The sequence below is a fragment of the Ammodytes marinus genome (assembly GCF_949987685.1).
Source record: "Ammodytes marinus genome assembly, chromosome: 13".
In the NCBI taxonomy this organism is placed as follows: domain Eukaryota; kingdom Metazoa; phylum Chordata; class Actinopteri; order Uranoscopiformes; family Ammodytidae; genus Ammodytes; species Ammodytes marinus.
The window spans coordinates 7113601-7129533 of NC_137217.1; the positions used below are offsets into that span (position 1 = coordinate 7113601).

Consider the following 15933-nt stretch of genomic DNA (forward strand, 5'->3'; position numbering starts at 1 on the left):
GCTCTAAACCGGAACACCTTTTCTCTTACATATTCATCCGCTAATATGTTTAAAACTAATACAATAGTGGTGGATATAGTAATGACAACCAAGTTAGGAATTAAATGCGCTGCATCGTCGCTGTAATGGAAGTCAATTTACTTTAAAAGCTGTATTTTGCTGAATAACATATTTGCTTAGAGGTCTATCTTTCCTGGCGGTAGCTCATAAGCTGCTTACCTCATATCCTCTGATGACGTTTATGGCGCCAGAAATCAAGGGGTTTAGCGAGGAGCCACTGTCAGCTGGAGAATATTCAACGTTATCGGTGCTATGTTGGCGCACCGTAAACACTAGGCATATTGAGGTAGAGTAGCAGCTTGTTAACCTTCTCGTGCTGGTATAAGGTCGGCTTGGAGTCGATATGGTGATACTACGCAGCAGCAGCGGCGGTGGTGTCGGGGCTGAGCCGATGGCAACTACGCCGAAGAGGAGGTCGATGGAGTTGGATACAAGCTCCGAGTTTCTGTCGCTGCTTCCCGCGTCGCAGAGAAAGTCCGCCCGGCTGTCCCGATCCTCCCGGGCACTGAATGACAGCTTCAGCAGCCCCGAAAACAGCACGGCCAATGTAAGCGTTTTTGCACATAGACAGCTGGTTATGTTGCTGGATAACTATTTATTCACTTTTCTATGAACACAACTTTGCTCTGCTAGTTTGGCTAGCGTGCTAAGCTAACTAGCTGTCTTGTCTTCTTGTCACATAATAACATATGTCATAAATACATTGTCTAGTAAGATGGTGTGTTTTGTTGTGCAGGGTAGATTTTATGGATCGGATGGGGCTTCCGTTCATTCATTTACTCAATCATTCATTAAACTTTTTCTTAGACTACTGTTAATTCATTACTCATCAAATAACTAAATTTGCTCCATGCACTGTAACCCAGTCCTAGGATTAAGCTGGACCTCAGCTAACATGTTGGTCTTAGTTTAATTTACATATACATATTACATGCACACACTACGTTATGTTCATCATATATTAATTTTGAATGTTTATTCTGAGTTTAAATATGTAATTCTTACTTTTATCCTCAAAGACATAACCATCATTTAAACAAAGTGCCTGCAGAGATGGTGGTCAGAAGGAGGACAGACAGTACTTTGGCTGCTATGATAAGCAAGCAGCCTGTATCTTTTTAGTGAATGCCACCCTGCAGTCTTATCCTGGCGGCCATATGATTTTTTCTTTTTCATAGAGGAAAAAGAAAGTATCATACTGTCATCCGAAATGATTAATCTGCAAATGTTTTATTAAGGAAAATTCATGTTTTTCTATCATTATTATTCAGCCCAGACCTTTCTTCTTATTTTTTTTTAACTTAATTTAGTCAAGCAGGCGCTGATTTCTTCTATACACACCGTACATGTTAAACTAATAATATGACTGTCACAGGGGCATGCTGACGATATGAAGCAGGACGATGGAAGTGGTCTCCATCAGACTCCAAGGACCAGAGGACAGAGAGTTAAACTAGAGGTGTCTTTTTCCAAGATGGAACCAAAGACCAGCTCCCCTGGGAACCAAGAGCAGGCCGAAGGATGCAGCACTAGGTATTACACGCCTTCTCACTTAATCATTAGCTCTACTTTATTACTGGCTACTCTAAGGGGTTGGAGTATTGCTGAAAACACTTTAAATGAACTTATCTGCTGTTAAGAGTGATGAGAATTGCAGTGAAGTATTTTTTTACTTTCAATAAAATGTGCACCTACTTCTTCTGCCCGAGTGTATCAGGTTGTTTAATGTGACAGTATGGGTATCATAAGGCCTCAATACTATAAATTGACTGGAATATTTTTTTATCATGTACGTTGGCTGTAGGTGACCTACATCTTATACATTGGCATGGTTAATAAAGCTGTCTATCTCCGAAATAAATTCTTCAAATGTTAACAATATAAAGTTAAAAAAGTGTGAATCAGTTGGGGTTATCACACTCAAACATTGTGTCCTCCCTCCTGTTAGGAAATCATCCAGGCTGCAGAGAGAAGGAAAACCATCCAGTGGAAATCAGCAAGCAGGTAAAGCAGCGTACGCAGTTGTTAATTGCAAATTAAACACATCATGTTGAATGTAGAGCCTCATTTAGTTTTTTTAAAAGGTCTATCCTAGCAAGCTAACAAAAATCATTTTGTTGTTTTCCCAGATGTTCCAGATGAAGTGGAGGGATCGTCCACTCCCAAGAGGAGCCGCCTTAATCTACAGAGCCCAGAGGAGGAAGAAGAAGAAGAAGAAGAAGAGGAGGAGGACCACTCGGTGCGACGTAGCTCCAGAATCACCAGATACAAACGCAACTCCCGTAACCAGTCAGTGCTCTACGACCGCCTCATCACCAAGTGAGTTCAGCAACATTCACTACAAGCCATTTAGGCTCGTAGCTCACTGTTCCAGGGCAAATTAAAGCTGATTGATCACCTCAAGTAGTATCAAACAATTAAATTGACATAAAAAGAGGGCTGTGAATTTTAAGATATTGAGTAATTACATTAGAGATACACTTTGATTGTCCCTCAGCACTGCTGAAGCTGTTCTCCAGAAGATGGATGACATGAAGAAGATGAGACGCAGACTGAGGAGCATGGACACTGAAGAAGAGGTAATAACCTACACAGAAAACTGCCTTTTTTATTTCAAGCTCTAGAATGCATTGTGTATAATATGTTGTCAGTGGGTGATTTTGCCATTTGATCATTTGTAACACGCTTTAAAACAGTGAATTAATCTGCATTTGATCTGGTCCCTCTAAGCAGCTTGGCGTGTACACCAGGGGCAGAATGAGAAGCTCTCTGAGGACCAATGTGGAGAGTAAAGACACAGAGAAGGAGAACCCAGGTGAGTTGGATTTGGTTTAATGACCAATATATAAATATCCATGGATTATACAGTTCTTGGTGAAACTGAATTCAGAGTTTAGTGGCCACAAGGTACTACAAGGCATACTTAGGACAAGACTTTTAACCTGCATAGACAGACGTGTTTTCTCTATCTTCATTTCTAAGGTTTATCTCTATATTGTTATAATGTAGTTCTAGGAATAATATTTTCTGTCCTAGACAGCACAGTTGCTTTTAACCTGTTGAAGGAATCTAATTGCTGTATGTTTGTTACTCTAATTGACAGAAGGGGGCGAGGAGGATCATGATGATGATGAACAGGAGGAGGAGGAGGATGCAGAAGATGAGGAGGAAGAGGAGGAAGATGATGAAGATGGAGAGGATGAGGAAGCGGAGAATCAGAGGCGTTACGACTTCAGACAGCGGAAGACGGTGGTTCGCTACCAGGCCCCTCTGGATGGTACTGCTTTTATTCAATTTGATCGCATATTGTTTAAAAATATTTGAGAGCAATAATAGCAATAAAGGTTTCAAACATCCCAATTTAAAATGGCCCTAAGATGCCAATAAAGGTCATTTCCACCAGTGCCTTTTTTTTTTTGGTCAATGTTTCTACCGATATTACAACTGAAGGCATTCAAATCTCTTCCTTTATTGAAGCTCTTACAGCGTTGCCCTATTTGACAGGTAGCTAAGAAATACACCCACATAGAAATTGGGTGAATTATTAATATCAGCTCAGTCATAGTCATTAACTAGTTATATATTTATTTTGCAAAAGCTGTGTGATTGTTGTTTTAAGCTTATCCTATTAAATACTGTACTTGTGGTGATTGATGAGGTTTGTTATTGTTTTTCTCAGAACCCAGAGAGCCCAGGAAGCGCAGCATGTTCTTCAAGGACCACGGGTCTCCTGCTAGACGCCGGTTCAGATACAGCTCCACGGCCCCCAGGAGCCCCTATAACAGGAGGAGACCTAGCAGGTTAGTGTGACAGCCCAGCCATCACTTAACATTGTATTTTCTCCTTAACACTTTTTATAGTTCTGATCAAAACAGTATGTAACAACTGTTAGAGCTTACTGTAGCAGTCTGAGAATGTGGTCTGACCAATGCTCCAGAAAAGGATCACACCCATAATCATTCCTAAATGTGTATGTTTTTTTTTTTTCTTTTCTTTTGTGATTCTTCATCCCACCCACAGGAGTAGTTCTGAGAGGTAAGACCCTCACTACTTGTTGGGGTTTATTGTCGAGTAGTTTGTTTTTGGGGTCGTTGTCCGTCTTAGTTAACAATGTGGTTGTTGGTGTGTAAGGCACATTTGGGTGACACTATGGTCAAAATATTGAACCAAACCTCCCTGTGCTGTTGTTGGACCTAATGATAATGAAGTACAGCCAAAGAAGATCTATTTATGTTTTCTTACTGTTGTATCTGCAAAGTGTATGTGTGAATTTATAATGTATATGGAAATATATCCTATGGTACTAACTCATTGGTGTGTGGTTATGGTGTTATGTACAGTGTGATTGTTTGTTCGACTTTGTGTGTTTGGTTTAAGTGTAATTAAATTATACAAATAGGATTAGAGATAACGTTGCATTCTCTGCCTTTGCAGGAGGAGACATGCCATCCACAGTAGTGACTCCACCACATCTTCATCATCAGACGATGAGAAATTCCAGAGACGGAGAAGTAAAAACAGGAGCAGGTCAACAGTCAACAGGTGAGAGCAGCAGCAGCTGTCACACAATACAGGTACAGGTACACAAGAGTACCTGTACCTGGTACAGAATTCAATAGTCAATGTTTATTTCTTACAGTTTTTTTTGATTGCTAAACCACAGTGGGCACAACTGGAGCGACATGTGCAAAACTCTAACAACAGTATGCAGCGCAGCGGTTCATTCGGACCAAACTGTAGCTCGTTTTTCATTGATTAAACACAATTTTCAAAACTCTAAACACCTATCTCGTGGCTTAACCACAGCCTGCACAACACTGTGGATTTCCAGCACTTTTTTTCAAACGCTAACACACTACTGCCACAACTGTAAACCACACATTCAAAACAGAATGAATGCCTAGTGCATTTCAGCCACTGCAGATTGCAATTTCAACTGAAACACTAAGAAGGTGTCTTGTTTTAGACTTGTTAGTGAACATATACAATATAAAGGGAAAGCTCAAAAATATATATTTTTTTGTAAATGGACCAATGAAGACAGGTTGTTGGAGGGAGAAGAGTGGCAGTGAGAGTGTGGATGTGTGGAGGAAGAACTAGAAGACATAGAGCTGTAATGTCTGATGAAATACAGTAAGGGCAACACTGATAGACCCTGTTGAGAATCATGGTCTCTCATTGAGAGAGGCAGGGTTGAGAGAGCAACCCGATCTGCAAAAATCTAAAGTTGCATCTGTAATACGAATTTTCCAGCAAACAAACAGCTTAGAGTTGCATCCTTACAGTAAATGACAACATTACAGGATAGATTTCTGTATTACAATTATAGAATATTTACACAGATAAATACTACATTTGGAAATGTTTTCAATAAAATATACAAAATGTGTATCTATTGAAGCAAACTTCTGATTTTCATTCCTTTTTGTTTTCCTAAAAAAACTTATAAAATAAACAATTTCATGTGAAATAATTTCACCCTTTCATCAAAGAAAATATTACGTAATTTGTGTGAAATAACTACAATTATTCAAACTGTAAATATTAAAAGTTTGTAATTTATGTATTGGGGTTTGATGCTAGTGTTTGTACTCTGAGCATATTCTGAGTGACAGTGTGTGTTATCTCAGTGAGGACAATTCATAGTGTTTGCTGCACTGAGCCTGTTTTGCAGGTGAAGTGAACTGTTCAGCTCCAGTGACTGTTGGTAGTGCAGACTGTAGTTAGAGTTTTGCACATTGAGCTACAGTTGTGCCCACTGTGGGTTAGCAATCGAAAAAAACTGTAATTGATAAGATTGGATGAATAGATAACTGTTTTAAGAAATAAATCATGCCCGTATACTGAATGTGTTTAATACCGTATATTTTTATTAACGTAAAAAATCTCTTATGAAGATCCATTATATTTAGCAAAGGAAAACAGACTGAAAATGTATCTGAATATTGTTATTGCTTTGATGTTTTCCCTGAAGATGTCTGCCTATGAACCTTGTGAAAGAAGACCTGCTGGGGATCCAGAAAGACAGGATGAAGATTGGAGCCAGCCTGGCTGATGTGGACCCCATGCAAATAGACAGAACGGTAAGCTGAATAGACAGATGAAAACAGGGACATGTGGTGACGTAATGGTAAATACTACTATAATGCCTAAGTTGCCCATATTACCTAAATATATACACTACCGTTCAAAAGTTTAGGGTCACATTGAAATGTCCTTATTTTTTAAGGAAAAGCACTGTACTTTTCAATGAAGATAACTTTAAACTAGTCTTAACTTTAAAGAAATACACTCTATACATTGCTAATGTGGTAAATGACTATTCTAGCTGCAAATGTCTGGTTTTTGGTGCAATATCTACATAGGTGTATAGAGGCCCATTTCCTGCAACTATCACTCCAGTGTTCTAATGGTACAATGTGTTTGCTCATTGGCTCAGAAGGCTAATTGATGATTAGAAAACCCTTGTGCAATCATGTTCACACATCTGAAAACAGTTTAGCTCCTTACAGAAGCTACAAAACTGACCTTCCTTTGAGCAGATTGAGTTTCTGGAGCATCACATTTGTGGGGTCAATTAAACGCTCAAAATGGCCAGAAAAAGAGAACTTTCATCTGAAACTCGACAGTCTATTCTTGTTCTTAGAAATGAAGGCTATTCCATGCGAGAAATTGCTAAGAAATTGAAGATTTCCTACAACGGTGTGTACTACTCCCTTCAGAGGACAGCACAAACAGGCTCTAACCAGAGTAGAAAAAGAAGTGGGAGGCCGCGTTGCACAACTAAACAAGAAGATAAGTACATTAGAGTCTCTAGTTTGAGAAACAGACGCCTCACAGGTCCCCAACTGGCATCTTCATTAAATAGTACCCGCAAAACACCAGTGTCAACATCTACAGTGAAGAGGCGGCTGCGGGATTCTGGGCTTCAGGGCAGAGTGGCAAAGAAAAAGCCATATCTGAGACTGGCCAATAAAAGAAAAAGATTAAGATGGGCAAAAGAACACAGACATTGGACAGAGGAAGACTGGAAAAAAGTGTTGTGGACGGATGAATCCAAGTTTGAGGTGTTTGGATCACAAAGAAGAACGTTTGTGAGACGCAGAACAAATGAAAAGATGCTGGAAGAATGCCTGACGCCATCTGTTAAGCATGGCGGAGGTAATGTGATGGTCTGGGGTTGCTTTGGTGCTGGTAAGGTGGGAGATTTGTACAGGGTAAAAGGGATTCTGAATAAGGAAGGCTATCACTCCATTTTGCAACGCCATGCCATACCCAGTGGACAGCGCATGATTGGAGCCAATTTCATCCTACAACAGGACAATGACCCTAAACACACCTCCAAATTGTGCAAGAACTATTTAGAGCAGAAGCAGGCAGCTGGTATTCTATCGGTAATGGAGTGGCCAGCGCAGTCACCAGATCTGAACCCCATTGAGCTGTTGTGGGAGCAGCTTGACCGTATGGTACGCAAGAAGTGCCCATCCAACCAATCCAACTTGTGGGAGCTGCTTCTGGAAGTGTGGGGTGCAATTTCTCCAGATTACCTCAACAAATTAACAGCTAGAATGCCAAAGGTCTGCAATGCTGTAATTGCTGCAAATGGAGGATTCTTTGACGAAAGCAAAGTTTGATGTAAAAAAAATCTTATTTCAAATACAAATCATTATTTCTAACCTTGTCAATGTCTTGACTCTATTTTCTATTCATTTCACAACATATGGTAGTGAATAAGTGTGACTTTTCATGGAAAACACAAAATTGTTTGGGTGACCCCAAACTTTTGAACGGTAGTGTAGCTCTAGAAGGGCTTCCTTATGACATTTCAACAAAAGTACAGTAGACTGTTGGTGTACTCCACTTTTTAACTAGTTTCTACCGAGGAGGAAAGCAATCTTTTTATTTCAGCTTATACAATAATAATTAAGCTATTGGACCCTTTGTAGGTCAAAGAAAATTATGAAATATTAATAAGGCGGTAGTAGCGTCAAAAGTAAATTTAAACATCACATGATTTTTTTTAATCCAGGTGCGCTTTGAAAGTATTGGAGGTTTGAGCAGACACATTTCATCGCTGAAGGAGATGGTGGTCTTCCCTCTCCTCTACCCAGAAGTCTTTGAGAGGTTCAAGATACAGCCTCCCAGGTAAACAGTGTGTTTGTTGAGAAGTAAAAAAAAAATGGTTAAGCATTCATTTAACATTCTGTGCTTAAGTATCTTTCCATATCTGTAGTCCTTTAGTGAGAATGCATTCTCTCTGAAGTCCCTCTGGACTGTGCAGTTTTTGTCCCATTCTTCTCAGCTTGTTTAATCTCTTCTATACCGCTGCCTCAGGCTTCAATTGTATTGTAAAGCAAGTTGAACAACCCTATTAAAATCCTTGCCTTTGTCATATTTTCTCTTGTTTTTAGGGGCTGTCTATTTTACGGTCCTCCAGGCACAGGGAAAACCCTTGTTGCCAGAGCGCTGGCAAATGAGTGCAGTCAGGGAGAAAGAAAGGTTTCTTTCTTCATGAGGAAAGGAGCTGACTGCCTCAGTAAATGGGTGGGAGAGTCTGAGAGACAGCTACGACTGCTCTTTGATCAGGTAAACAATACTTATTAATGTTCAATGTGCTTTTTGGGATGGATGGAGATGTGTCTGTTTTGTTGTTCCTGTTGTTAACAAGAGAGAAGCCCAAATCCAAAGAATATCAGAAAAAACGTATTGTAAAGGCTAACCCACTATATATTGACACATTAACATTTTAAATCAGATATAAACAAACAGATGCCTGAACATTATCAAATAGTATGCCTTAAGCTGGTGCTATATAATTCCTACTGATGTGTCTCTAGGCTTACCAAATGCGTCCGGCAATCATCTTCTTCGATGAGATCGATGGTTTGGCTCCAGTCAGATCCAGTCGTCAGGACCAGATCCACAGGTGAGAAGCCCTCCCCTTTTCTTAATTTGTGCAAAGCATGTGTGCTAAAATAATAGTAAGTATCTAGCAATGCCTATCATAAGCCTAGTTCATGCTTCACTCTTGGATGAAGCTACATTTAAAACAAATACTGTACAGAATAAGTCATTTATGGCTTGTCTTTTGACGTACTAAGTGGCCATTTATATAAAAAAAAAGATTTATAGCAGCATGTTTGTTGTCACTTCATAATTACTTTGGCCCAGTGCGCTGCAGTTCTACCTTTTTTTACCAAGAGACGGTCAACCTGTTAGTAAACATAATCCTGCTCTTTTTCTGTCTTTGAAGTTCCATTGTGTCGACCCTGTTGGCTCTCATGGATGGACTAGATGCTAGAGGAGAGGTTGTTGTTATTGGAGCCACAAACAGGCTGGACTCCATCGACCCGGCTCTGAGGAGACCAGGGCGCTTTGACCGAGAGTTCCTCTTTGGCCTGCCAGACCGAGAGGTGAGGACCTGTAGATGCCCCATAATGTTCAGGTTCAGCAGAGATACTTAAAGGGGACATTTTATATACGGTTGCAGTCAAATCTGACCCCAATCAAATGAGTATAGGCCAAAACTGTAGAATACTTTCTGCTCACAAATAATTCACCTGAAATTAAAAATGCTGTGATCTTATTTTTGTATGGCAGGCGAGAAAGGACATTCTGAAGATCCACACCAGACAGTGGACTCCATCACCTTTGGACGTTTTTTTGGAAGAATTGGCAGATAAATGTGTTGGTATGTTGGCATACAATGATTCAAATACAGTGGTCCCAAAGAGCTTTATTAAAAAAAAACACATCTTTTTTTACTTGCCCAGTACACCTATCAAATGCATTTGATAAGTATAACTTGGTTAAAAGTTAAACCTATAAAGAACTATGTTTGCTCTTAAAGTGCAACATCTACTTGAAAGTGATACTGGGTTTAGCACCAAAAAGATCCTTCTATCTCCATTCAAAGAAGTTACACAGGACACACTGGCACAGTGTTTTACACACAACTATCGATTATTTACTGATTGTCTTAGTGAGCGTTATAACAGTCTGTCTCTTTCTGCTTGCCAGGTTATTGTGGAGCAGACATCAAGGCGGTGTGTTCAGAGGCGGCACTGTGTGCACTGCGGCGCCGCTACCCTCAGATCTACGCCTCATCAGAGAAACTGGTGCTTGATGTCAACTCCATCTCTATCACAAACAAAGACTTCATGTCCGCCATGTCCAAGATGGTGCCTGCTGCCCAGAGGTAAAATAAAAGTAACTGCAGTGCATAGTAAATGTTTCTATATTTTAAGTGTAAACTGTCCTTACATTTCCACTGCCTTGTTCTTGCATATAGTTTGTGATTAACTGTGATGCTGATTGTGATCCTTAGGGCTGTAGTGTCACCTGCCAAGGCCTTGATACCTGCCATCCGTCCTCTGTTGAGCGCCGCCCTGCAGAATATCCTCCACACAGTCTGCAGAGTGTTCCCACATGCTGAGCAGGGCTTTAAGAGGAGGAGAGAAAAAGGTGCAGTCTGGTTTTGTTTTTCTCTTTTAGTCTGTTAAGAATTAATTTTTTTTGTCCATACGTTTTAACAGAAAGGGACAAACTTAGGTTGATTGTTCATTTGCCAACCTTTTCTGGGGGCATCAGTCAGGCATAAGGAGTAACAGCTGTACTTTGTCTGTTTGTTTCCAGATGTGGCCTGTGGTTTGTCTGAGGATGATCTGATGTTCAGTGAGGATGATGACTCGGAGGTCATCTGCAATGGACAGACCTCTCTCTCCCAAAACAAAACACCTGCTGCTAAGGGACTCCTCAGCCTCAACAGGTTGGTTATTCAGGAATAAAAGCTTTTCACAGGGTTCATTTGTTTCCTTATTCTTTCAGAAAATGACTGCTTTTGTGAAGAAATATTGATTCACCTATAGTTTTTTTCAATCAAAATTAGTCATGGTTCTTTGAATGGGAAAACACTTCTATCAAGGTAGTTTACATCATTACAGTATCCGTTTTGGCTTTTCTTTAGTTTAGTGCTGGGATCTACCTGGTGTCACAGTTTTCTGAAGTAAATTTACTTCAAAGTTTAATGGAAATAAATATGAACGTTCCCGTTACTTTACCCCTTATAGTGTGTCTGTCCTCTGTCCCTGTGTAGGAGTGTGCTGAGCCAGCCGACCTCCTACCGTCCCAGGCTGCTGTTGGAGGGCAGACCAGGCTCAGGTCAGAGCTCCCACCTGGCTCCTGCCGTCCTCCACGCTCTGGAGAAATTCACCGTGTACACGCTGGACATGGCCGTGCTGTTTGGAGCCAGCGCAACTGCACCAGAAGAAACTTGTGCTCAGGTAAACTAGATACCATTATGCAAAATAAAACGGTGGTAAATGATTATTTGTGTACATATTTAGTAAGGTATTACAAAGTATGAGATGTACAAGATGCACCAAATAATGTAAGACTTACAGAACTGAGGTAGTCTAGATGTGTCGCTCTCTCTATTGCAGCCTTGTCAAATTCAGTGTGTTCTGTTCAGTGGACTTCACTGGCCACAATGGCTGCCACAGAGACTGTAGTTCATGGGCCCCACCTCCTTACATTGTGGGCAGTGGGGATAAATATGTACCACTCACAAATACTTGTGTCCCTTTTCTGTATACTCGTCTGTAGAGTTATATCCAGTTTTGTGTATATGCATGGCAAATATTAATGTTTTATGTCATATGTTCTGCAGATCTTTGTTGAAGCAAAGCGGACCTCTCCCAGTGTCCTGTACATCCCTCACATCGGACAGTGGTGGGAAACTGTGGGTCCGGCCTTAAGAGCCACCTTCCTCAGCCTGCTCAGCTCCATCCCTGCCTTCGCTCCTATTCTGCTTCTGGCTTCATGCAGCCTGCGATACGACCAACTCAGCATGGAGGTATGGAAAGAAGAGTCACACACTATTAAACTAGAGCGGATACATCAGAGCATTTACATTATAGAAAAGGATTTTCACTGGCAGATAGACAGTGCTCATCTAGAAGTCTTCTTTCATTGTTCTTGTCTCAGGTGCAGGAGTTGTTTCGGGTTGAGTACGGAGAGGTTTTCCAGGTCCAGGTGCCCACCACCAGAGAAAGAAGAAACTTCTTTGAGGATGTAATCCTCCATCAGGCTGCTAAAGCCCCTGCCTCAAAAAGGAAATCTGGTATTAAAATTATAATATATAATTTTAATCTAAGCTAGTTTCGTGTGATAGACTGAAACTGAACATGCTCTGCAGCTAGCTACAGGCTAAAAGTTGGATGTTACTAAATCGAATGTAGACCTTACCTCTTGAGGAAGAGCGCAATATATTTGAAGGGGTAATACTTTGCTGGTTAAATTCATTTCTCTCTTGTACCTTTCTCAGTGCTCCATGCGTTGGAGGTTCTCCCTGTGGCCCCAGCGCCTCCCCGACCTCAGCTGACCAAAGAGGAGATTCAGCGATTGGAGGAGCAGGAGGAAGACACCCTCAGGGAGCTCCGCCTCTTCCTGCGCGACGTCACCAACCGCCTGTCCCAGGATAAACGCTTCAAGGCTTTCACAAAGCCTGTGGACATAGAAGAGGTAGTTGTTCCATTATATTCGCTTATGTCATTTCCCTTATAAAGCCTGACTTGAGGCTGACTCACTGTTAGCTAAACTGAGGAGTGTGTGTGTGTGTGTGTGTGTGTGTGCTCCAATGGGGTTTGCTGTTGTACTGTCTTACAAAATTCTATCCAGTGTTCAGCAGCCTCTTTGTCATGTGTTTTAGGTCCCAGATTATGCTGTGGTGATCAAGAAGCCCATGGATCTATCAACACTTCTCTCTAACATCGACCTGCATAGGTACGGGACGGTCAAAGAGTTCCTTCACGACGTGGATCTCATCTGGCAAAATGCCCTAGAATACAACCCAGATAGGGACCCCTCAGGTACAAACAGGGAACAGCCTTTAACTTTCTCACCATGGAGAAAATGCACAGTTTTAAAAGGATAATGCAAGTGTTGGAACATAAAAGTTGCATTGTTGGTTGTTGTTCAGTTTTGATTTTTCTCTCTTCAGACCGTCAGATCCGCCACAGAGCGTGTGCACTGAAAGACACCGTCCACGCTATCATCAGAGATGAACTGGATGAAGATTTTGGGAAGATTTGTGAGGATATCAAGGAGTCACGCAGCAAAAGAGGTAAATGCTGTGTGTATACATATATAGTTAGGAGGTTATTAGGCTAGCTGTCCTAACTTCTGGGATAACACGAACATCATTTGTAGGCACGTTTTAATGTATTTACCATTGTAGATCATTTTACCAAAGACTTATTATTTAATGGGTAATTAAATTAAAAATATATTGTACTATATTCCATTCAGTTACCTATTCACTTATTCTGTCATAAAATCACTTCAGCTCTTGCATTCATCAACCATTTTTCTTGAAGTACAGTTTGTTTGTAATTTAACCAAGACTGCAAAAATGCATCAACTAAACCAGGAACCTCTGTTCACAGAATTGAGTTTGTTTAAGTGGACCAAAGCAGTATTTGGAGGTGTAGAGTGACAAATATGTGTTGTGTTTTTTGTTCTTTTCTTCCTACCCCAGAGGGTTCCACGGTCAGGTTTGCTCCCTCCTACTACCACGTTCTTCCCAAACCGCCCAAATCTCCTGCTGAGGCCCAGATGACAGACGTGACCTCGCAACGAGAGTCATCCGGACCCACAGCTGCTGTTACTCCCAACACAAGTGCCTCTACAACGCCTAAGAACACAGGTAAAGACCACTGAAGATTACAAAAATTAAAAGATTTACTTAAAATAACCCAATCAGAAAAAAATAAACATCTCTTCTTTTGTTCCTCCAGCCCAGAAGAAGAGAAGGCGAAAGAGTCGCTGGTCTTCTGGCGTATTACCAAAGAAGAAGCCTTCGTCATCCCCTCACACACCAAAAGACTTGGGGTCTGATGAGGAAGAGGAGGATGAGGACTACGAAGAGGAGGAGGAGGCTGAGATGGGAGGAGGAGGAGGAGTAGAGTGTGATGAGGGCACCGGAGGAGAGGAGGATCAGATGGTGGTGGATGAAGAGCCAGGGCCAGCACCGGCTCAGGAAGGCAGTTTAACTAAAGAGCAGGACAGTAAGGACCAAGGACAGGAGAGTAGTCAAGCTGCTGAAGACCAGGTTACCAGGCAACCAGAAAATAACAACCAGACACAGAGCCAAGAAGAAACGGTGGATAAAACTGTCACGGCTCAAGTGGGACAGTCTGAGGAAAACAAAGAGTTGACAAAGGCAGCAGAAGAGAACATCGACAGCATTTCAGTGAACACTAACGAGGGCAGCTGTCGGGCTGACACAGAAGCGGAAACCCAGGGACAGTCCACTACACAGGAGAGCGGGGAAACTAACAGCCCAAAGCTGACACTAACCGAGGCTGACAAATGTCACGCTGTAATAGAGTCACAAGACGGGAACAACAAGGTGGTTACTGCAGCCGAAGCAGAGCAGAACAGCACTGCCGAACCAATGGAGATGGAAGCAGCTCAAACCTCTGTCAGAGGAGAGGACTCAGGCCCAGGTTTGATGTTACTACTGTCTCACACTTGTTTAAGCTTGGCTCTTTAAAGTGTAAAGAAGTATTAAAAAAAATAAGAAATGCAGACTTTTAGTCTACTGAATCCCTAGCTAAGTAAAGTATGTGTAGTGTTTCAGAGTGAATGTGTCATCATGCTGTCATCTCTAAACATTGTGTGCGTGTGTTGTGTCTCAGAGCGGAGCGTGAGGCGTATCACTCGAGCACTAAAGCACGCGGTGCTGCAGCAGCAGACCATCGATGTGGACAAAGCTCTGCAGATCCTGGAACAGGAAACTCCTCCTCTGGTGGTGGACAACGACAAGTTAAAGGTGGGGTTCTTCAGTTTTCTTATACTTACTGGTCACATGGGTTTTCTGCATTTTGACTTTACCCATAGAAGCACTAATAAACTGTTGACAAAACTACTCTGCATAATCTTGTTTCCATCCTGGTTCTCTTGGCCTAAGAAATCTAATCTCATTGTCATTGCTCTTTCTTGTGTGTTTCTTGTTCATTTCTTCAGGAGCTCTTAGAGAGAGTTGTGAGCGAGACTGAGGGCTACGAAGTTTACAAGCTGGAGAAGCTCTACGCTCTGCTCTGCCAGAGCATCTATAGACACAGACGAGACTACAACAAAACAGCACTAATACAGGTTGGTATTTGACTGTACTGGTAGGCAGATGTGGCCTTTAGTTTTTACTGTAGATATTCTGACTTGTTAAAGCAGGGAAAGCCCTGGTGTAACTAATAAAACTCTTAAAGGTGCACTAGGCAGTATCAGGGTAGGGGGATTTGTTTACTTATTCGCAGAACCTGCAGTTAGTTCACAAAACATATTTTTCTCTAGATGTCATGCTTTAATATTGGATATTTCTATATTTAAATAATGAATAACTAATTAAATAATTCTGTATTTATTAAGTGTATATGTATTGTTATTAACAGACAATTACGTTTGGCCAAAGTACTGTGATGTTTCTAATCTATTGTCCTTTCCTTGTATTCTCATTTGATTAGGAGTTGGAACAAGAGATTGAAGACTTCTGTTAACTTTTCTACAGGAACAGTGTGACTATTTTATAATAATTATGCTCATCTTGGCTGTGTAAATATACAAACACTGGTTGTATTTTCATAGAAACCTAGATGCACCTCTATTTGTGCATTAGCAAATCTTTTTATAACCCTCTTTTGTTTATATTTCATTAAATGGTTTTCCTCTAGATATCATCGTGTGCCTTTTTTTGTGCTCAGAAAAAAACTTTCATTATAGGGTATGCAACTGGAGAAATGTTTGAGGTAAAACAGAATATTGTGATTCATGTGTCAGATTGACCCACAAACTTTGAAAACCCATTTGAAACTGCCA

General features: G+C 41.1%; 1 protein-coding gene across 4 annotated transcripts; it reads left to right on the top strand.

Annotated features, from left to right (window-relative positions):
* The first annotated feature begins 256 nt into the window (after nt 1–256).
* On the top strand, nt 257–15747 carry atad2 (ATPase family AAA domain containing 2). 4 transcript variants are annotated; one of them, XM_080038864.1, is made up of 30 exons: nt 257–607; nt 1436–1593; nt 2009–2064; nt 2190–2379; nt 2558–2639; nt 2791–2875; nt 3164–3337; nt 3740–3860; nt 4081–4095; nt 4495–4602; nt 6035–6143; nt 8090–8205; nt 8472–8646; nt 8898–8986; nt 9314–9473; nt 9661–9751; nt 10081–10258; nt 10388–10524; nt 10696–10828; nt 11156–11342; nt 11729–11914; nt 12046–12181; nt 12386–12582; nt 12770–12929; nt 13061–13183; nt 13598–13765; nt 13857–14567; nt 14760–14893; nt 15088–15216; nt 15582–15747. In XM_080038864.1, the coding sequence occupies exons 1-30, from the start codon at nt 404–406 to the stop codon at nt 15612–15614; spliced, it is 4545 nt and encodes a 1514-aa protein (XP_079894990.1). In that variant the 5' UTR covers nt 257–403; the 3' UTR covers nt 15615–15747. The 4 variants fall into 4 exon arrangements, with proteins under 4 accessions (XP_079894990.1, XP_079894991.1, XP_079894992.1 ...); XM_080038865.1 differs by having other exon boundaries at nt 2794–2875; XM_080038866.1 differs by lacking the exon at nt 4081–4095.
* Nucleotides 15748–15933: the final 186 nt, after the last annotated feature.